Below are 22,595 nucleotides of genomic sequence, written 5' to 3'. Positions count from 1 at the left end.
AGAGTTACAGGGAGGTAGCCACACCCAAGATACAGGACCAGAGTAGCTGGGTTACAGTCAAGGGAAGGAAAATGAACGGACAGACAGTTCAGGGATCCCTCGTGGCCGTTCCCCTTCAAAACCAATACACCCTTTTGGATTTTGTTGGGGGGGGGTGGGGGTGACCTACCGGGGAAAGGCCCGAGTAGCCAGGTCTCTGGCAGTCTGGCTCTGTGGCTCAGAAGGGAAGGGGGGAGAACAGAAAAGCAATAGTGATAGGAGACTCAATGGTTAGTGGAATGGATAGGAGATTCTGTGGTCGCGATCGAGACTCCTGGAAGGTATGTTGCCTCCCGGTTGCCAGGGCCAGGGATGTCTCTGATTGAGTCGACAGGATTCTTAAGGGGGAGGGGGAGCAACCAGAAGTCGTGGTGCACATAGGCACCAACGACATAGCTAAGAAAAGGGATGAGGATCTAAAAAGTGATTTTAGGGAGTTAGGTTGGAAGCTAAAGAGCAGGACAAGCAGAGTAGTGATCTCAGGATTGCTACCGGTGCCACGTGCAAGTGAGGCAAGGAGCGAGTGCAGCTGAACACGTGGCTACAGGGCTGATGCAGGAGGGAAGGCTTCAGATATGTGGATCACTGGGTTATCTTCTGGGGAAGGTGGGACCTGTACATGAAGGACGGATTGCACCTAAACTGTAGGGGCACCAATATCCTGGGTGGGAGGTTTGCTGGAGCTCTTCGGGAAGGTTTAAATTAATTTGGCAGGGAGGTGGGAACCAGAGCTATGGATCAGAGGATAAGGTAGCTATTGAACAGGCATAAATAGTATGCAGCAAGTCTGTGAGCAAGGATAGACAGTTGATAGGGCAAAGTTGCACTCAGTGGACTGAGTTAAAGGGTGTCTGTTTCAATGCAAGGAGTGTCAGGAATAAGGGAGATGAACTTAGTGCATGGATCAGTACTTGGAACTACAATGTTGTAGCCATGACGGAGACAAGGATTTTACACGGGCAGGAATGGTTGTTAGATGTTCCGGGGTTTAGATGTTTTCAGAAGAATAGTGAGGGAGGTAAAAGAGGAGGGGGAGTGGCTCTGTTAATTATGGAGTGCACCGCAGCTGCAGAAAAGGACGTAGTTGAGGAGGGTTTGTCTATTGAGTCAGTATGGGTGGAAGTCAGAAACAAGAAAGGAGCAGTCACTTTATTGGGAGTTTTCCATAGACACCCCCAATAGCAGCAGGGAGACAGAGGAAAAGATTGGGCGGCAGATCTTGCAAAAGTGCAGAATTAACAGAGTTGTTGTCATGGGTGACTTCAACCTCCCTAATATTGACTGGAACCTGCTTAGTGCAAATGGTTTGGATGGAACAGATTTTGTCAGATGTGTGTTCAGGAAGGATTCCTGACTCAATATGTAGATAGGCCGACTGGGGGGAGGCCATATTGGACTTGGTGCTCGACAACGAACCAGGGCAGGTGTCAGATGTCTCGGTGGGAGAGCATTTCGGTGGCAGTGACCACAACTCCTTGACCTTTACCATAGTCATGGAAAGGGATAGGAACACACAGTATGGGAAGGTATTTAATTGGGGGAGGGTAAATTATACTGCTGTTAGACAGGAGCTGAGGAGCATAAAGTGGGAACAATTGTTCTTGGGGAAATGCACAACAGTAATGTGGGGGTTGTTTAAGGAGCACTTGCTGCGAGTGCTAGATAGTTCTGTCCCACTGAGACGAGGAAGGAATGGTAAGGTGAAGGAGCCTTGGATGACAAGAGAAGTGGAACTTCTAGTCAACGGGAAGAAGGAGGCTTGCGTAAGGTTGAGGAAGCGAGGATCTGACTCGGCTCTAGAGGGTTACAAGGTAGCCAGGAAGGAACTCAAAAATGGACTGAGGAGAGCTAGAAGGGGGCATGAAAAAGTACTGGGGGGAAGGAATAGAGAAAACCCCAAGGCACTTATGTGAGAAATAAGAGGATGATCAGAGTGAGAGTAGGGCCGATCAGGGATAGTGGATGGAACTTGTGCCTCGTGTCTGAGGAGATGGAGGAGGCCCTAAATGAATACTTTGCTTCAGTATTCAGTAGAGAGAGGGACCTTGTTGCCCATGAGAACAGTGTGAACCAGGTTAATAAATCGAACAGGTTGATATTAAGAAGGAGGATGTGCTGGAAATTTTGAAAAGCATCAGGATAGATAAGTTCCGGGGCAGCACGATGGCACTTCGATTAGCCCTGCAGCTTCACGGTGCCGAGGTCCCAGATTCGATCCCGGTCCTGGGTCACTGACCGTGTGGAGTTTGCACATTCTCCCCGCATTTACATGGGTTTCGCCCCCACAACCCAAAGATGTGCAGGCTGGGTGGATTGACCATGCTAAATTGCCCCTTAATTGGAAAAAATGAATTGGGTACACTAAATTTATTTTTAAAAAAGGATAGATAAGTTCCCTGGGCCTGATGGGATATACCCAAGGTTACTCCGGGAAGGGAGGGAGGAGATTGCTGTGCCGTTGCCGATGATCTTTGCGTCCTCACTCTCCACTGGAGTAGTACCGGATGATTGGAGGGAAGTGAAAGTTGTTCCCCTATTGAAGAAAGGGAATAGGGAAATCCCTGGGAATTACAGACCCATCAGTTTTAAGTCTGTGGTGAGCAAAATATTGGAAAGGCTTCTGAGAGATAGGATTTATGATTATTTAGAAAAACATAGTTTGATTATAGTCAGCATGCTTTTGTGAGGGGCAGGTCATGCCTCACAAACCTTATTGAATTATTTTGAGGATGTGACGAGACACATTGATGAAGGTTGGGCAGTGGATGTGGTGTATGTGGATTTCAGTAAGGCATTTGATAAGGTTCCTCATGGTAGGCTCATTCAGAGAGTTAGGCGGCATGGGATACAGTGAAATTTGGCTGTCTGGATACCGAATTGGCTGGCTGAAAGAAGACAGCGAGTGGTAGTGGATGGAAAGTATTCCGCCTGGAGGTCGGTGACCAATGGTGTCCCGCAAGGATCTGTTCTGGGACCTCTGCTCTTTGTGGTTTTTAGAAATGACTTGGATGAGGAAGTCGAAGAGTGGGTTAGTAAGTTTGCTGATGACACAAAGGTTGGGGGAGTTGTAGATAGTGTTGAGGGTTGTTTCAGGTTACAACAGGACATTGACAGGATGCAGATCTGGGCTGAGAAGTGGCAGATGGAGTTCAACCTTGATAAATGTGAACTGATTCATTTTGGAAGGTCGAATTTGAATGCTGAGTACAGGGTTAAGGGCAGGATTCTTGTAAGTGTGGAGGAACAGGGGGATCTTGGGGTCCACCTGCATAGATCCCTCAAAGTTGCCACCCAGGTTGATAGGGTTGTTAAGAAGGCGTATGGTGTGTTGGCTTTCATTAACGGGGAATGAGTTTAAGAGCTGCGAGGCTTTGCTGCAGTTTTATAAAACTCTAGTTAGACCACACTTGGAATATTGTGTTCAGTTCTGGTCGCCTCATTTTAGGAAGGATGCGGATGCTTTGGAAAGGGTACAGAGGAGATTTACCAGGATGCTGCCTGGACTGGAGGGTATGTCTTATGAAGAAAGGTTGAGGGAGCTTGGGCTTTTCTCACTGGAGTGAAGAAGGCAGAGAGGTGACTTGGTAGAGCTGTACTAGGTGATGAGAGGCATGGATAGAGTGGATAGCCAGAGACTTTTCCCCAGGGTGGAAATGGCTGTCACGAGGGGACATCATTTTAAGGTGATTGGAGGAAGGTATAGGGGAGATGTCAGAGGTTGATTCTTTACACAGAGAGTGGTGGGTATGTGGAATGCACTGCCAGCAGTGGTGGTGGTGTCAGAGTCATTAGGGGCATTTAAGCATCTCTTAGGCACATGGACATCAGTAAATTGAAGGGGTGTAGGTTAGGTTCATTTTAGATTAGGATAAATGGTCGGCACAACATCGTGGGCTGAAGGGCCTGTACTGTGCTGTACTATTCTATGTTCTATATGTAGTTTAAATGAATCATACATTCTCTCAGGTTTTATTGACCAGTTTCAAAAATAAAGTTTAAGTAACGAAGGAGAGAATATGTGAAACAATAGAATACAAATATTTTGATTATGTTATGATGTATTAGTTTGTGCAACAAGTAATGTATTCTGTTTATAACATAACTGATGGATTCGTTTGCAGTCTTAACAGTATAATAGGTTACATATAGGTTTCTTTGTGCATTGTAATAGTGATACTTTTTATTTTGGTTTAATAAATTGGCATTAAAAATTAGTTGAAAAGTTTATTTATTCGGTTACCAAAATAAATGCAATGCAAGATGTTTTCACTGTTCAGAAACCTAGTTGATTTTAGCTTTTGATCACACTTACTCCACGTTGATTTCATCGTCTATGGAAACTAGCTCTGATACACACTGCTTCCAACTTGCTGCCCTGTTTCTAGTCACCTGCAGCCTATTGTTCCACCTTCAATAATGAATCCATCAATCTGAGCTTCAACTTAGCCAGTCTTTTGTGAGAGAGAAAATCTGCAATGAACCCTTAAGTTTATCCTCGCCCTGATTGAACCTCTGTTGAAGTTTATGCTCTACATCTGGCCGACCAAGGTAGAATTCATTCACAAGTTAAACATTGCATGACGAGCTACGTTCCTTCTGCTGTCAAAAATCTAATCCTCTCCCTCACCACCTTGAGGATTGGCTTCTCTAAAGCTCTCTTTGAAAACTCCTTCCCCTTAACAAACTACAATGAATTTGTAACGCCATGGCTCATTCCCTCTTCAGCAGGATGTTCTTCAACCTCTTACCTCATATCGCTTCAAAGCTCTGCTGACTTCTGATACCTCAGCAATTGATTTCAGGATCTTTGACCTTAATTTTAGACCCCACTCTCTCACCAGCCTACCTGAGCAATCGTATCCAGCCAAATATACTTGCATGTTCTACTCCTCTGGTTCCAAATTCCTTGTTGATTATTTCCTTCTGTTCAGCTGCACCATTGAAGACCAGCCATTCAGCAGAATGCTGTGCTCTTTTGAAATGTTCTACTAAAGTCAGTTCACTTGCTTCCTCCATCCCTGTCTTCAAAAATCTCTTTTAGACCAATGGCGTCGACCTTGCCTTCAGTCTCCACCCTCTCTCTACTCTCTCGCTTTCTACTTGGTGTCCTTTATATGATGAGTGCTATGTAAATGCAATTTGTTGCTGTCGTGTTCGGTCAGGGGGTAAATGATTTCCATTTCTGGTGGACAGCAGTCATAAAATTACTCTAAATGTGAATTGATGTTTTGCTGCGCTTTTCTAATTCACCTTCATTTTCTCCATTCCTAAGTTATGTTCCAGAAAGTCTAACCTTAAATTCTTGATTCAATTAAATATTTAAAAATAAAGATTGAATGCAGTGCCGTGCATTATACTTGATCCTTATTAAGTATGACCTGAGAGGGCATGATACTGACACTGGGTGCAATATGTTGTGACATTGTTCACCTTGAAAAGCAAAAATGTTACCAAAACCAAATTTTAAAAATTGGAATTTCATACACACATGACTATTTTACATTTTGTTTCCGCGTGTTGGTCTCTTCTTTAAACCCCAGAGGTTTTAACAAATGAAACTGATGTATCAAGGCTTTCCAAACAGCTTAGCACTCTCTGTCTGCATGGTAGCAAAATTGAATAGTCTTGCTCTTCATTTTGTAACTCTATCGTGAGTAGAATTAAGTTAATGTGTACATAATACTTTGCATGTAAAACGCCTGCAGAGACTATTGATGGAAATGTACAATTAGCTAATTGATAACAGTCCTGAAGCTGCACTCCTCAGCTATTATCAATTAACTAATTGAACATTCTATCAATAGGCTCTGCAGGAATACCTTTTGAGCCATACCTATTACTTAGTTGGTCTGACACAAGCCGCAAAATTAAATCATTAAGTTATAGAACCAGAGAGTAGCCCATGATCCTAGCTGCCTCTTTCAAAGGGCAATCCAGTTCTTCCCAGTCTCTGGTTATAGAATAATGCAGCACAGAAGGATGCCATTTGGCCCAATTGTATTATGGCATACACACATGCACGTGCGCGCACACACACACATGCACAAGAGCAGGCATAGCCAGAGGCTGTAACAGGTTTGCTGCAAAGCTGAAATCCAACAGTCCGCTCGGACACAAAGTGAGGAAAACCCCATTAGTGGTGAGCTTTAGGATACTTTTTTTTTATTACGTTATCAGAGCTCGGAGTGTGGACAGGAGCAAAACCCTAAGCCAGCTCCTTGCCTGCTCCAAAAACCAATTCAAATTGAATCCAATTCATGGTCCCTGGGGGAAATAAACTCATTATGTCAAATGTAAATTATAGCTCTTAATTTTGCTTCATATATTCTTGAACTTTCTTGTTGACATTGGATTATTTTAATAGCTTAAATATGTAGTAGCTTGTAGTGTTTAACCAGTGTGTTTGTCATGTTATTACATAACATTCAAAATATAACAAAGTAAAAGTATAATGCACAACTCCAAGCAGTGTTCTGATGTCTGACTGAGAAAGTTACTAGCAGCAAATCTAGTATGCCTTCATTGGAGACCAGCAGGAATTCGATGTTCAACCTATAGAAGCCATGTTGCTGGTTTGCCATCATACATAGAATTGTAAAACTGTTCCTTATCCTCGATTTGTACAGCAATAGGATAGCTTTAAAAATAAGCACAGTATCTAAGGAACTACTGGTACACAGTTGAACTAACAGGGAGCTAGAGTTTTGTTTCCACCCGTTGACTGGGAGAGAATGCTGTCCTGTATAGAATTTGTATGCTATTGACTTCAAATAAAAAAGATCAGGTGGGTTATCTAAAGCTGGGCTAGTGGTGATGGTGTAGGGGCAGGAAATCCATGCTGCCAAGTTGCCCCCCGAGCAGTGAAAACAAAGTTCCACTCCATTAAAAGATCCCATATTAGACACTTGAACTCGTTTATCCTCTGCAAACAAGGTGAGCTGCTTTGTTATGTCTGATTAAAGAAGAAAAATAATATTTCTAGGTAATATCTGTCGCAATATAGAGAAGCATTTAATGTGAAATTTTTGAGAGGTCTTATAAGTGTTGAGGTTCAAAATTGTATTTTATTTTTAAAATTGAATTAAAATTAATTATTTTGTATACCACGGTGACATCTGCCATTTGTGCAATGAGAAAACCATTTGTATAGTTTTAATTGGTTATCTTTACAAATTAAAATGACTGACAAAGCAGCACATAACTGCGGTAATCCAAGATAATTCTACCATATGAGTGTTTTAACGTTACTGGTTTGTTTTTCCTGTGTTACAAATTTTGGATCCATACAAGATATTCTCTTAAGTCATTGACTGTGATCATCCCTGTGGCTGGAACCCACTTCCCCCAACTATTAGGTGTATAGTTGTACTACCCAATAATTAATTAAGCAATAGGATGATCTTGGGCTACTGAATATTGTGATCGTGTGCTCTCATGTTCATACTCCTAACCTCTGTAGGTTGCCAACAAAGTGGTTTATTTTTGCATGGAAGATGTGATGAACAGGATATAATTTCTCAGTATGTCTCAACCAATTCTGCACTGTTGTTTTAAACAGTAAAATAATAAACAACGCAAACTTTACCCTTATGATATGAGTCTACTTTGCATTACACGACAGTACTGCTGAACTCCTGTCTTTGAGTGGTGAAGCCTCAAACCTGTTTCAGAATATTTCTCGACGTTGAAAGCTTCACATTTGAATCCCTCCTCAATTCTGTGTCAAGGTTTCGTTCACTGAGCTGCCAATCAAAAGTACCACTTTGAATGGGAAATCGGAATCTTTTCCACTGCAAACCATGAGCCTCCCAGCCTGCTCCCAGCTCTCTCTCTCCCCCCCCCCCCCCCCCACCCCACATGACCACACCCAGCCTGTCCTGTGTAGCAGCCATATAACTACATTGTACAATTCCCTTTTGGTTGTCTGCTGACCTCTCTAGAATGTACTAATGTTTCTGCCCTCCAACAATGTCTCAAACTGATGTAGTATTAAGAATGTATGCAATTCTGTTAAGTACTTCACCTGATACCTCGGCTAATAGACCGTGTATCACAATTAACTTTTATTTTTGGAATTAATCATTTGTGTGCTGAATTTATGTTCATATCAACATAATTAATCTCATCCGTTCCATACTAAACAGGTAGAAATTCTAAAATGCAATACTTGCTCATTCTCCATTTTTAACCAAGAGGGTGAGCAGGTGGCCCAACTGTGGGTGTTTCCTTTTTAAAAAAAATCCTTTTTCAGAGTTATAAAGAGAATTTGAAGAGTGGATAGAGCAACACCCTAATCCATCTCCATGCTTACTCCGAAAATCTATTCAAATTCAATCCAATTCATGATTCCCACAAAGGGGGCATACTAGATTCAAGCTGAGAAGCTGATTTGGAAGCAGCATGACTCCAATTTGTTTTGTGATGCTGTATTATATGGGAAGATGCCTAGTCTCCATTTACTCCTCTTAATAACATGGTTGAGGTTTGGAAGGTTATTGTGAGAAGAATTATGGCATGAAATGTCCAGAAATCTTCAAAATTGTATACCTCGAGGCCTAGAAAAATAGGCACCATCCATTTTTGGGCCTGCACCCATAGAGGGCAAATAAGGAAGATTGAAGAGAAATGCAGTTTGGGCCTCAGACCTCATTATCATGTAGAAGGCACAAGTGGTAGGAGCCTGCATAGGTCCATGTATCAGTGTTCAGGTAGGTGACTGGTGGCCAGGGACTGGTTTGGGGTCAGGAAAGAACATTGCTGGGATGTGCAGTATTGTTGGAAGATCTGGGAGCATGATTGGAGTTTGGGAAGGGGAATACCGGTTCGGGGCGGTGTATGGAGCTTGAAGTCAGGAGCAACGTCCAAGATCTCTGCACAAGGAGTGGTGGTAATTAAGATGACTAACCTTTTTCTCATTCTATGAATGATTTTCCTGGAGGCAATCGACATTGGTGTTAGCTGTCCCAGGTGTAAACCAAAGTTGTACAAGTGAACAGTTGCAGGTCGTCTGCCCCTTATTTACATATGTCCCTGCCCAGTACTTCTGATATTCGTCAAAGACACTTGTTTGGCTCTTACCAAAATTGCATCCAGTGTGGTCCACAACAAAGTTATGCACGTGGCACTGCTACCATTTTGAACACTCTGACATTGGCACCACTGAAAACCTGTGCATTGTGGAAGTGACATTCAGGCTCATACTTTTCCAGAATATTTTCCCTTTAATTCTTAAAGCTGTAGGTGTAGAATTGATTAATAAAATCATTGGTGCGATATGCGCAGCAGTTCATTTGTGATACAAGTTTATAGTCTGTAGTCTACATCTCCTGTGCATTCATCAAACTGCATCATTATATACCTTCGCTTTATTGAATTGCAGCCTATAAATGTTTTACCCTGTCTTAGTCACATCAAAATTTCTTTGCTGCTCCAGTGAATAAATTGGCAATTTACATCTTATCTAATTTGCACATTTATTCAACTGAAATGAGATTACAGGAAGCATACCACACATTACTGTGCAAATAGATTGACAAAAATGATTTACATGGAGGTGCTAATGCAGAGAAGTGGTGAGAATTCTAACATTTCATGTTGTTTTAAGTGACATCAGATGCACGGTCAATATTCTGTAAGAAGGGAATTGAAAACCTGAGAGGGTGAAATGGTAATGTTTGAATTACAATTGTGCTTTCAGCTCTTGAGTAACTGGATCAGGAATTCGCAGTATATAATTAAAGTAAGTGGCAAGTATCGAGAATTTGGATTCTGTGCTGAGATCAAATCATTTTTAATTGCTCGCAGCTTGCTTGCAAATTCTACCCTTCACCATCGGGTGGCACTGTTGATATAGTTTAAGATATTTAGATGCTGAACGATTAGTAGAGATGAAGATAACCTCATCCATTTTATTGTGGTCAAATAATTTTAGTATAGCTATAAACCAGGTATGCAAGTTAGAAATGAAAATTGTTTAAAATAAATGCCTGCTTTCTGTTGGATTGGACATCCAACTTTTCTTTTGACAAATTGGATACTGTCTACTGTCATTTCCAATTATATTCGCAGATCCGTCACCAAAAATCATGCCGGTTGACTGATCCACTATAGTGACGAGGATTGACAATCCTCTCAAAGTTGAGATTTTTTTCCACTTGTGTATAAGATGGTGGCGTTTGGTCAAATGCAGTAGACAACAAATTGTGAGGAGAGATCATGGAGGGAACCTCAACAGTCAGGGCAGCCTTTGACCAGTTGGACATTGAAATGATGGAAACTTTATAATCAATAATACTTCCAGTAGCAAACACATCCACTTCCCAGATTCCTTTACTTTTGGATAGAATGATTGACCGATAACCAAACATTAGCTCAACTATTCAACTGCATTGAATTAATACTGTTGTAATAGTACTGCAACTGTGTGCACTGTTGAACATCTTTCTAATATTAATCCAAAACTGCAGATGCAATACATCATTTTAGGGACTATTTTAATCTGATACCATGAATTATTTGTCAATTCCTGGTGTCAATGTTTTGTGTCCAACTGATGAATCCATTTGAAATGAAATCAATTTAGAAATTATTGCATTTAATAAAAATGACACAATGACAGTGTGATCAAACTAAAACAAGTAATTCCTTTCCCAAGTACATTTTCATTAAACCCTATACTGTACAAGTATTTACAAAAATTGATCATGTTGTACTCAATGTAAAACTGACTGTTTTATATTATTTGTACCATGATGAATTAGTGTCTCCAAAACGCAATGATTCATTAAATCAACAACTGTAATAAACGAGAATATTAAAAAATTGTCTAACTATCTGTAATTTTTGATGATCAAAGATGAGTGCGGCATGTGGCACAGTGGTTAGCACTGGACTGCGGCGCTGAGGACCCGGGTTCGAATCCTGGCCCTGGGTCACTGTCTGGTGGAGTTTGCACATTCTCCTCATGCCTGCGTGGGTTTCTCCCCCACAACCGAAAGATTTGCAGGTTAGGAGGATTGGCTGCGCTAAATTGCCTCTTGGAAAAAAATAATTGTGTACCCTAAATTTAAAAAAAAAATGATCAACAGTGCACTAAAATGAACTTGCAGCAACTGAAATGTGCTTTATTTTAAATTAATTTTGAAGCGTGTTGTGTAAGATTGTTTTCTTTCCCTTGATACTTTGTAACCTACAAGGCTTCCATGCCTTTATCCTGCTAAATGCTTAATAGCGATGCTGAGGCAGTTACCCTTTACTGGAAACTGCTTTTCAATCCATAATGCATATCCTTATTGAATTAACTTTCTTTATTGACTTAACGGTTGCTATCTGTTTCTCAGAAACTCATGATTCCTGTAACCCATTTAGTTCAAGCGCACCATATTTTAGAATTACATAAGATTCATATAGACAGGCGCTTACTACATATTACTAAATGTCACAGTTTCTTGTCATGTTGTGAATTTTTAAAAGCTTTACAGATGATCATCACTCTACTGTTGTTCTAAATTGAATTAGGGAATAGGGTTAATTGAGCATAAACTTATTTAGAAAACAATTTTTCCATCAAATTGCTATTTTTATATGTGAGCAAATTATGTTACTATCTTGGAATGCTTGATTTGGGATGCCAATCTTAACCATGTGCGTGTATTTAACATGTCGCAGTACTGTCTTGGCAATTTTTTATTTTGTGTTCTGATATAGATATAACAGAGCTATTGCTTTGAGAAATTTATACGGTTGATAACATAATTTGAAATATAGTCCCATTTATATTTAAGTAATAATAATGGTGGTGAGCGGGATTTGTATTTGAGATCGGGACCCTGACATTGGGTCAGATGGAGATCCTGACCTTGCAGTGTGTTGAAGCAGCCACCTGGCTGTGATTTTCCTTAAATTGGCCCATTTGTGGCCAGAAAGTGGGCTCGCCATCCAACTAAGGATGATCAGCTGACTCTTGCTGCTGGAGGACCAATAGGAGGCCATCCAGCACGAGCTTACAGTTCAGGTAATACCGAGGACAGTGTCTTGCAACTTTTCAAAGTTTTACACCAGAAAAGGCCTCAGCAGCCAGGCCACTATTAGAACATAGAACATAGAACAGTACAGCACAGAACAGGCCCTTTGACCCTCAATGTTGTGCCGAGCCATGATCACCCTACCCAAACTCACGCATCCACCCTATACCCGTAACCCAACAACCCCCCCCTTAACCTTACTTTTATTAGGACACTACGGGCAATTTAGCATGGCCAATCCACCTAACCTGCACATCTTTGGACTGTGGGAGGAAACCGGAGCACCCGGAGGAAACCCACGCACACAGGGGGAGGACGTGCAGACTCCACACAGACAGTGACCCAGCCGGGAATCGAACCTGGGACCCTGGAGCTGTGAAGCATTTATGCTAACTACCATGCTACCCTGCTGCCCAGGGTATGTTTGGAGAGGGGGATATCCTGTAGGCTGACTGTTGACCTCTGACAACCTGTGGGACGGCAGTTGGCCTCTGACAGCCTTTGGGACGGCAGTTGGCCTCTGACAGCCTGTGGGACGGCAGTTGGCCTCTGACAGCCTTTGGGATGGCAGTTGACCTCTGACAGCCTGTGGGACGGCAGTTGGCCTCTGACAGCCTGTGGGACGGCAGTTGGCCTCTGACAGCCTGTGGGACGGCAGTTGGCCTCTGACAGCCTGTGGGACTGCAGTTGGCCTCTGACAGCCTGTGGGACGGCAGTTGGCCTCTGACAGCCTGTGGGACGGCAGTTGACCTCTGACAGCCTGTGGGACGGCTGTTGGCCTCTGACAGCCTGTGGGACGGCAGTTGACCTCTGACAGCCTGTGGGACGGCTGTTGGCCTCTGACAACCTGTGGGACGGCAGTTGGCCTCTGACAGCCTGTGGGACGGCAGTTGGCCTCTGACAGCCTGTGGGACGGCAGTTGGCCTCTGACAAATGGCATAAATAAGCTATTTATTTGACTTAATTGGCAGCCCTATCCAACCCCATCCTGGCTCTGGGAAAATGGCCCTGGTCAGGCTGGTCTTGGCACCACCAGCCAGCGGCTAAAGTTTCATGTTGGCCCACCTCCACACTTGCCCCATATGAGGAGGAAATTTTAGTCGAATGGCTCAATTATTGGAAAAATATAAGAGGATTGAAAAATATCCATCTGCCTTTACTGAAAAGTTGATATAAAATAATATTAGGTACATATTTACCCATTTGTACAGTGTTAATTGGTTTACTTCTACACTGTGCTATTTTTAGCACATTCATCAGTTAATGCATTACTTAAATTCATGATTTTCATATTGTTGAGCAGTTTGTTTTACCCTGTTTGTTTTCAACTGTTCAACGTTTATTAACATTGTGCAACCAGAAATTTATGGCAGCTACTCTTTTTATAAAAAAAAAAGTGTGCAAAGTAATAGTATACATAAATAGGTTATGTTTTTGATGGACTACTTACATCAGCAAGCTGCTATTAATTATCAGCTTAGAAAACAATCATATGTATATGAAGTGCGATGAACAGTACTAACTATGCTTCGAGAATACATTTCTAAGTAACTGATTACCATTTGTTCCCTGTGTATTGATATCACAGAATCAAAGTTCACTTAAAATTATGTCATATATTTTCTCCCATAAATGACCATCAATTGATCCAGAAACTCTCTTAATTTCTTGAGATTGTCGCTGCAACCCAGATTGATTGATTAAGGGTGTACCCTGGCTCAACTTGGGACCCTTATTAAAAAGCACTGTTCCATAGAGATGATGCATTATCAAAGTTATTTTACTCCCTGGTTACAAAAGTAAACGGGATCTGTTTTTCAACTTGCTGTTCAGTGTCTGATGGGAGTGACCTAACTGTCTCTTTACTGATGACTTGCAGGTCAGCTTTTGAGGCACTACGTCCTGGAGGGACTATGGTTTATTCTACATGCACACTGTCTCAAGGAGAAAATGACGATGTTGTGGCCTCTGTCTTGAATTCTTATGACAACATTCAGGCTGTGGATTTAACAGGCTTGGCACATTCCCTCGCCAATAACTTCACATTTGCTGAAGGCGTTCAACATGGAAAGTTAATCGTGCCGGAACGGGGGAAACTTTGGGGCCCTATGTATGTCAGCAAATTGTGGAAGTTGCACTAATTTGCAATTAAGGTATACATTTTAAAAAACTGATAGAGACCTATGGTTATAATTGTGATGATATCAGATTCACCTTGCATTATAGCTTTGTGCATACTAATGACTGCAGTTTCCACAAGTTAGTCACAGTTGTGAGCTACACAAATTATAAAGCTCGGAATATGTTCAATTGTATGATTTATGAGGGATTATGAACACTTAAGTTTTGAGGTGAATGTGTTACTAACTAAACGGCATAAAAGCAAAAAATGTTGGAAATCCTCTGCAGGCCAGGCAGCATCAGTGGAGAGAAACAAAGTTCATGTTTCAAGTCGATAACCTTTCATCATGAGTATTTCCAGCATTGCTTATTTCAGATTCCAGCATTATTTATTTGCTTACTTAAATTGCGCATCTTATTTTACTTTTTCTAACTACTCTGCACCTTTATCTTCTTGTTATAATGTTTTATTCCCTTGTTAAAATTGAAAGAGAAAGATAGAAGAGAGGCTTCTTGCGACCAAATAAATAAGCACAAGAAATAAATGTATAAAGAGGACACAATAACATTTTCTATCTCTACAGGATAGTAGCTTCCAGCTGTCAATATGTATTTGTACCTATAACTCAATTTATTAAAATGTGATTGACAGCAAAAGTGTCCATTTACTTAACCTGCTAAGACTTGCTTTTTGTAAACCCTCCCTATTATTCACTGGTGTAATGGTAGGCTTACTAAGGATAAATTCTCCTCTTCTTTCTCCAGAGAAACTATTTTAGGCCAAGGAAAGTAACTTTGTTATCCTGTTTATATATGACCTCCGAAGAAGGTTCAAGTGAACTCTAACTTTGTAAATTAAAACAGCAAATAATATATACCGGATAATTTCCAGTAGTTGGAGGAAATGAGCAAGTACAGGAATAAAACTAAGCACGGCAACACATACTGTTCATGAGAAAACTGGTGAATGGAAGGACTCAAAGCAATTAGTTAGTGAGGGTCTTTGTTTTGTAATGTATTTGAAATATATGTAACAACAGTTTAACTTTTATTTATATTTATACCCAGAATTCAAAAATTGCCCTCTGCAAGTACAGTTGGCAAGTGCAGGAAGAGAGCTGAACACCGTTACTGCAAAGAAAACTCTGAAGATGGCAATAGCTCAAGGCAGAATATTTGTATATTATAATGTACATTTATATTAATATTTCTATACTAATGTTTTGACTCAATTTATTTTTCTGTTAAACTCAAAATATTTTATCAGCCAAATTGATCTGAACAATGGCACATTCTGTAAGAACTGCATTATTCAAATTTGCAAGAAGGCTCTGAATGAAAATCCTAAATGTGAACACACATTGCAGCAGATATTTTTGGTAGTACTAAATACTGTTGCAACATTATCTGATAAGGAAGGGAAGATGCATGTTATATTACTTGCTTCCTTTTTGTAATTATTTGTACTTTATTAAAGTTAATTTTGTGGGATGTGGGCGTCGCTGGTTAGGCCAGCATTTATTGCCCATCTCAAGTTGCCCTTCGGAAGGTGGTGGTGAGTTGCCTTCTTGAACCGCTGCAGATCTTGAGGTGTAGGTACCCACTGTGCTGCTGGGGAAGGAGTTCCAGGATATTGCTCCAGCGACAGTGAAGGAACGGCAATATATTTCCAAGTCACGGTAATGAGTGACTTGGAGGGGAACCGCCAGGTGGTGGGGTTCCCAGGTATTTGCTGCTCTTGTCTTTCTGGATGTTAGTGTTCATGGGTTTGGAAGTGCTGTCTGAGGAACCTTGATGAGTTTCTGCAGTGCATCTTGTCGATGTTACTCACGGCTGCCACTGTTGGTGGTGGAGGGCTTGAATGTTTGTGTAAGGGGGAGCAATCAAGCGGGCTGCTTTGTCCTGCATAGTGTTGAGCTTCTTGAGCGTTGTTGGAGCAGCACTCATCCAGGCAAACGGAGAGTATTCCATTACACTCCTGACTTGTGCCTTGTAGATTGTGGACAAGGTTTGGGGGGTCAAGAGGTGAGTTACTCGCCGTAGGATTCCCAGCCTGTGACCTGGCCTGGTAGCCACAGTATTAATATGGCTAGTCTAGTCCGTTTCTGATAATGGTAATCCCCAGGATGTCGATTGTTGGGTATTCAGCGATGGTAGTGCCATTGAATGTCAAGGGCGATGGTTAGATCCTCTCTTGTAGGAGGTGGTCATTGCCTGGCACTTGTGTAGCACAAATATAACTTGCCACTTGTCAGTCCAAGCCTGGATATTGTCCAGGTCTTGCTGCATTTGGGCATGGATTGCTTCATTATCTGAGGAGTCCTTAATGGTGCTGAACACTGTGCAGTCATCCGCAAACATTTCCACTTCTGACCTTGTGATGGAAGGGAGGTCATTGACGAAGCAGTTGCAGATGGTTGGGCCTAGGATACTACCCTGAGGAACTCCTGCAGTGATATCCTGGAGTTGAGATGATTGACCTTCAACCACCACAACCATCTTCCTTAGTGCCTGGTATGACTCCAACCAGTGGAGCGTTTTTCCCCCTAATCCCCATTGACTCCAGTTTAGCTAGGGCTCCTTGATGCCATACTCGGTCAGATGCTGCTTTGATGTCAAGGGCAGTCTCTCTCACCTCACCTCTGGCATTCAGCTCTTTTGTCCATGTTTGAACCAAGGCTGTAATGAGTTCAGGAGCTGAGTGACCCTGGCAGAACCCAAACTGAGCGACCATGAGCAGGTTTTTGCTGAGTAAGTGCTGCTTGATAGCAATGTTAATGATGCCTTCCATCACTTTGCTGATGATGGAGAGTAGACTGATAGGACAATAATTGGCTGCGTTGGATTTGTCCTGTTCCTTGTGTACAGGACACACCTGGGCAATTTTCCACATTGCCCGGTAGATGCCAGTGTCATAGCTGTACTGGAAGAGCTTGGCTAGGGGTGCGGCAAGTTATGGAGCACAAGTCTTCAGTACTATTGCTGGAATATTGTCAGGACCCATAGCCTTTGCAGTATCCAGTGTCTTCAGCCGTTTCTTGATATCACGTGGGGTGACCTGTGCCAAAGCAAACTGCTAACCTGGTGGGCAATCAAAGTTTTAAAAATAAATCTTCTCCCTGCCAGCAGCATATTTATTCAACTACCTGTAATGAGTAAAAATATTTTCCAGAAACCAATCAAAAATACAAACTTGCCTCTGGAGAGCTATAAAAAATTTTCAAGTCTTTTTGATTTAGACGTGTATCTCTTCTCTTTATAACAGCTCTGATCTAGCTGGAGTTATGGGGCAGAGATATTTGGGGGGAATCGGGGAGTCATTCTGGTAATATCAAAAATTAGCTAATCTCTTCCTTCCCAGATAGTAAAAGGAAATGCTAAATCGCTGTAAACATTAAATGATGCTCAAAATTTGTACAAGAATGTTTTTGTACTTTTCTGAAACAAATAGCAAATATTCTAATAATAGATGCTGGCAGGTGAAGCTGTTGATAACTCCTACTGTATACAGGCTGTCATTATGATAGCTTTTAACTAGCACCAAAATTTGTTTCAGCGTCTTCTACCCCTTGCAACTAGATAAAAAGAATGAAAGTTTAATGTTTTGTTGGATATAATCTGTGTGCTGATATAAACTGATCTGTGCGCAACTGCTTTTAGAGAATATAACATGCTATCATTAAGCTGCTTCCATTGTGCAGCATCAATATTGTCCCCTCAGAATCACAGAATTTGCAATGCAGAAGGAGGCTATTCTGCCCATCGAGTCTGCATCGGCCCTTGAAAAGAGCACCCAACTTAAGCCCATGCCTCCACCCTATCCCAGTAACCCCACCTAACCTTTTGGACATAAAAGGCAATCTAGCATGGCCAATCCACCTTCGCAGGTATCACTGTGTCACTATCTCTACATGTTTCATACCCTGTCCCAACCCCCACTTCCCCATCTCCATTTTCGCCCAAAACTTTATCTATTTACATCTCTTTTACTCCCCTTCAAAAAGAACACTGCCAAGTTAGTTGCTGAGCACAGGTAGAACCTACAAGGATATGCATGGTGGCAGGGAGATGAAGAGAAATACAGACTAAAAAGCTGCTGAAAATTAGCGCACTGTGGTATTTAACTAGGGAAAACTCGAAAAAGCAAAATTTATGGTAATCACTGGTTCATTCCAGTTGCGATAACATTTAATTGGTGATTAGGCTCTGTAACATCTTGCACCTCATAAATGGTCCTTTTGGTAAAATCCAATGAAATGACAGGTACACAGCATTTGGTATAAGAAAGAAAGCTTTAGATGGGTATTGTGTAGTTAGATGACAACAGAATTAATAATGGTGCTTTGTTTTATGAAACACTGGTGTTTTCTTTCAGAGCACTGCTGTCTTTAGTAGTTCTACAAGGAAAACCTGCACTGGCAACAGTAGCACTTGCCCTATCCACCTCCAATATATCTCTGATAATGTAGTCCCAGTCTTGAAGTCTGAAGAGCATTCTGCAATGTTCCTTGTGACATTTCAGTTTTCTTGCTTTTGAGAGCTGACATTCCAGAACTAAGGTAGTTTGTGCTGTGAAGTTTTATTCACCGAGGACTAATTGGAAGCTGCCACCGTTCATTCCATTTCAACTTCTGACAGTTGCTGAAGAGAGGTGATATTTTTTGTTTATGTTCGCTGACTGTGTTTGACTCCAGGCCATCAGAGGTGAAGGAGCTGTACATAGTATGCCCACTATAAGTTGCGGTGTCATGGTCAGGATATCACAATCTGTAAATGACATTTAGAAAAAAGTGATATTCTTTCATTGTGTGTGATGTATAGAATCACACTGTTAATATTTGTACAGTCGTAAACAAAATTGTTTTTAAAATGTACTTTTTAATAAATAAAGATTCTTTAAGACAAATGAAAGTTTTTAATTTTGATGTCTTCCTGTATCAGGATATTTTAGAAAGGAATATACTGGATTAGAAGTAGTAACTTGGGAATATTTTATATGTATTTTCTAAAATATATTTGACAACTATCTGTTAAATATTCTATCATGATTGCAATAAAACAATTTCAATCAGCATGTTTGTTTTGTGCAGTACTTTTCCATTTTCAACTACTGCTGTAAAACATTCTTTTCAATTGTAATGTGATCTCTTAAATCTCTTAAACCAAAGAAATGCTTTATTTCAATATATCATAATTAGGAATATTTACATGTTAAATCATTGTGAGAAAGACATGATTTTCCTCAGTGCATGGTATCCGATGCTTCAAGTTTAATGTTTCATTTTGTTTGTGTGCCAAATCATCATTGTATACAGCACCAGTGACCAGTTACATTTGCTTCTTTCTTTAATAGAACTATCCCAATCGCCATAGCACCGTTCCTTTTTACCACAAACCTATGGCAATATGAAAGTTATGACAAATGAAAAGACGTAATAAGCATAAGGCGGAAAATTGATTTTTATTTCACTGACAAAAAGGACCAGCTTTTATTCTTTTTGTAACATTTTTCATTTTCAAATAGATAATTATATTGCCAATCCAGAAGTGAAAACTACTTCAGCACAAAATAAATTGTCACTTTCTAGTTTTCCAAATAGCACACAAGTGCCACTACCTAAAAACCTCAAATATCTTTGCAAGAATTTCGCAATCTAAAAGCTGTGATACCACATTTCTTTGTGGTCTTAATGTTCAGTACATGTGTTCATTCAGGCTTAATCCACTAGTTATTTTGGGTTCAATTTTACTACCCCTGGGCAGCAATATGGGAATAGAGTCCTGAGTTAAATAGCAGGGAGCCTTGTCAGGATACTCCCCATTGTCCCAATGCCACGGATTTTTCCCAGCAGTGGGAAGGTGGCAGACTTTTAGGGGATCTGCTACCTGCTCCATGGAGATTGGTAGACAATTTGCAGAATCAAGGACCTAATTGTGAGACAATTTATGAGGCTGCTGGCCGCCGGCTTTGAGGGCAAGCCACCTGCCTCATGAAGGCAGCCTACCTGGGACAGCCCCTGGGGCCATTAGAGCTGGATGTTTCATGGCAAAGAGAAGGATCTGTGGGCATGAAAAGCAGCTGCCGGGACCTCAAGGATGGTTCATCCCGTGTACTTGCCACCTCCCTAAATTTTAATTTTCAACTAGCTGTCCGAGGTGGCCAAAGTTACTGACCTGCCTCAGCAGCACCCACCACTCTTGATGGGACTGCTTAGGCTTCAACAGGTACAGACCTTCTGGATTGTAGCATCAGGAGCATGCCTTCCTCAAGGTAAGTGGCCATTTTATGGCAAAATCACCGATTGGAGCAAAGGAAAGGGAGGGCTGACAATTGAGGTGTGCACGATTATGAGGGGCCCTGATACAGGAAAGACCTGTTTGCCGTAACAATTACCAGAGGGCGCATATTTCAGGTGATTTGTGGAAGATTTAATGGGGTCATGAGCAAAATCTTTATTCGGGGAGGGTGGTGTCTGAAATTTACTACCTGGTCTGGTGAGTGGAGGCAGAAACCCTCCCCTCATTTCAAAGGCACCTGGATCTGCACCTGAAGTGCTGTAGCCAGCAAGGCTGTAGACCTGCTGCTGAACGGTGCGATTAGAATGGGTGGCCAGTTTTTAAAATTATTTTTCAGCTGGCACAGGCCATTCAGCCCATTGTCTCTTTCAGTCCTGTAACTTATATATATTATGAACTAGTACATCCTTAACGCGTATTTTTTTTCTGAACCAAATGGACCAAAATTTTATTTGAAGTAACAGTATATAAATGTGCAAGTCATCCTATAGATGAGGCATTTGCTGGAGATTGGGAACAGAATTACATTTTAAGAGTGAAAACAAAAAGTTATTGATTTCAACTTTGATTAGGGGCAGCAGGGTAGCATGGTGGTTAGCATAAATGCTTCACAGCTCCAGGGTCCCAGGTTCGATTCCCGGCTGGGTCACTGTCTGTGTGGAGTCTGCACGTCCTCCCCCTGTGTGTGTGGGTTTCCTCTGGGTGCTCCGGTTTCCTCCCACAGTCCAAAGATGTGCAGGTTAGGTGGATTGGCCATGCTAAATTGCCCTTAGTGTCCTAATAAAAGTAAGGTTAAGGGGGGGGTTGTTGGGTTACGGGTATAGGGTGGATACGTGGGTTGAGTAGGGTGATCATGGCTCGGCACAACATTGAGGGCCGAAGGGCCTGTTCTGTGCTGTACTGTTCTATGTTCAAGTTTGTTTGCTGTGGCTTTGTCAGTGACACTTTGCTTCTGAGTCAGAGGTTTGGGGGTACAATCCCTACTGTCGAGAAATGAGCCCTAAATCTTTGCTGGTACCTGAGTGAGGGAGAGCCATCTTTCAGTTAAGGTATTAACCAAGGCTCAGATCTGTCTGTGTGTCAGACAGATATTAAATTCCCATGGCACTCAAAGAATCACAGGGATGTTCTCCGAGGTGTCCTGTCCAATATTTATCCTTCATCTAACCCAACACCCTAAAAACAGATTGTCCAGTCATTATCACAATTGGTATAGATCTAGCAATCAGTGTCTCAGAGAGAGTGCCTGATGCTGACTGCAATTTAGTTTGCACCTTCCGGTGCTGGCTCCAGCACAGCCATGCCCATTTTTCTTATCATGAACTGAAGACATGCCCCTTAAGAGCTGATTAGTTCATTGACTCGTACTGTTTAATGGAGCTGTCAACTCCAAGACGGCACAACCTCCTCTCTCTGACAAGTCTAAGTCCCTCATTGACATTCACCCCAACAGTGTTCAAACTGAGTCAGCAAAGGGGGCTGCGGAAGGGACATCAACAGTAAAGTGAGTCAGAGGCCCATTTTGAAAAATTGTGCTGTTATTGTTTATGAGACCTTGCTTTGCATATATTGGGTTCCATACTTTTGACAACCATGGTTACACATAAAGTATTTTGTTGGATGTAAAAGACCTTGAGATATCCCAAGGATCATGAAAATTATTTTATAATGTTTTTAAATGGGATGTCTGGACTAAGGCTAAGGAATTAAATTTGCTTTAATGTCTTCCCCACTCCAAGTATGTAAAGTTAAATCTATTAGAAATGCCTTTAAATTTCAGGCGTACCCAAAGAATGTTTCAACATTGTCCTAAAAATAGAAAGCCAAGTAATTTGTGTTTTAGCTTACTTTTAACAGCTATATGGTCCACTTTATACTCTCCTGTGGTTCTGAGAATGTTTGTAACCTTGAATTTCTGTGCCTCCCGATTGTTCTAGGCTGCAGCAGGTGACAAGCAGAATTAGTCTATTTGCCATCTCCTCAACTCAAAAACTAGCCAAGTATTTATGTCACATTACAAGGCGTCATGAAGAAAGACTAAAGCAAATAAACCCACAATGATTCATTCAAAAAACTATTTCAAAATGACAGTAACCACATAGAAAAATGAAACTC

At 41.5% G+C, this 22,595-nt stretch overlaps 1 protein-coding gene across 2 annotated transcripts in view; it reads left to right on the top strand.

Annotated features, from left to right (window-relative positions):
• The window catches only part of nsun3 (NOP2/Sun RNA methyltransferase 3), a 51,594-nt gene extending 35,820 nt beyond the window's left edge, over window positions 1-15,774 (top strand). For both annotated transcript variants that reach the window (XM_038802179.1, XM_038802181.1), the window contains exons 6-7: window positions 13,942-14,215; window positions 15,252-15,774. In XM_038802179.1, coding sequence (XP_038658107.1) covers window positions 13,942-14,203 — 262 coding nt within the window. In that variant the 3' untranslated portion in view covers window positions 14,204-14,215; window positions 15,252-15,774. The remainder of the gene's footprint in view (window positions 1-13,941; window positions 14,216-15,251) is intronic.
• The last annotated feature ends 6,821 nt before the right edge of the window (window positions 15,775-22,595 follow it).

Source organism: Scyliorhinus canicula, chromosome 7, assembly GCF_902713615.1.
Source record: "Scyliorhinus canicula chromosome 7, sScyCan1.1, whole genome shotgun sequence".
NCBI classification, from domain to species: Eukaryota; Metazoa; Chordata; class Chondrichthyes; order Carcharhiniformes; family Scyliorhinidae; genus Scyliorhinus; species Scyliorhinus canicula.
The sequence above is the reverse complement of the archived record's forward strand: the minus strand, read 5'-3'. Positions and strand labels throughout refer to the sequence as shown.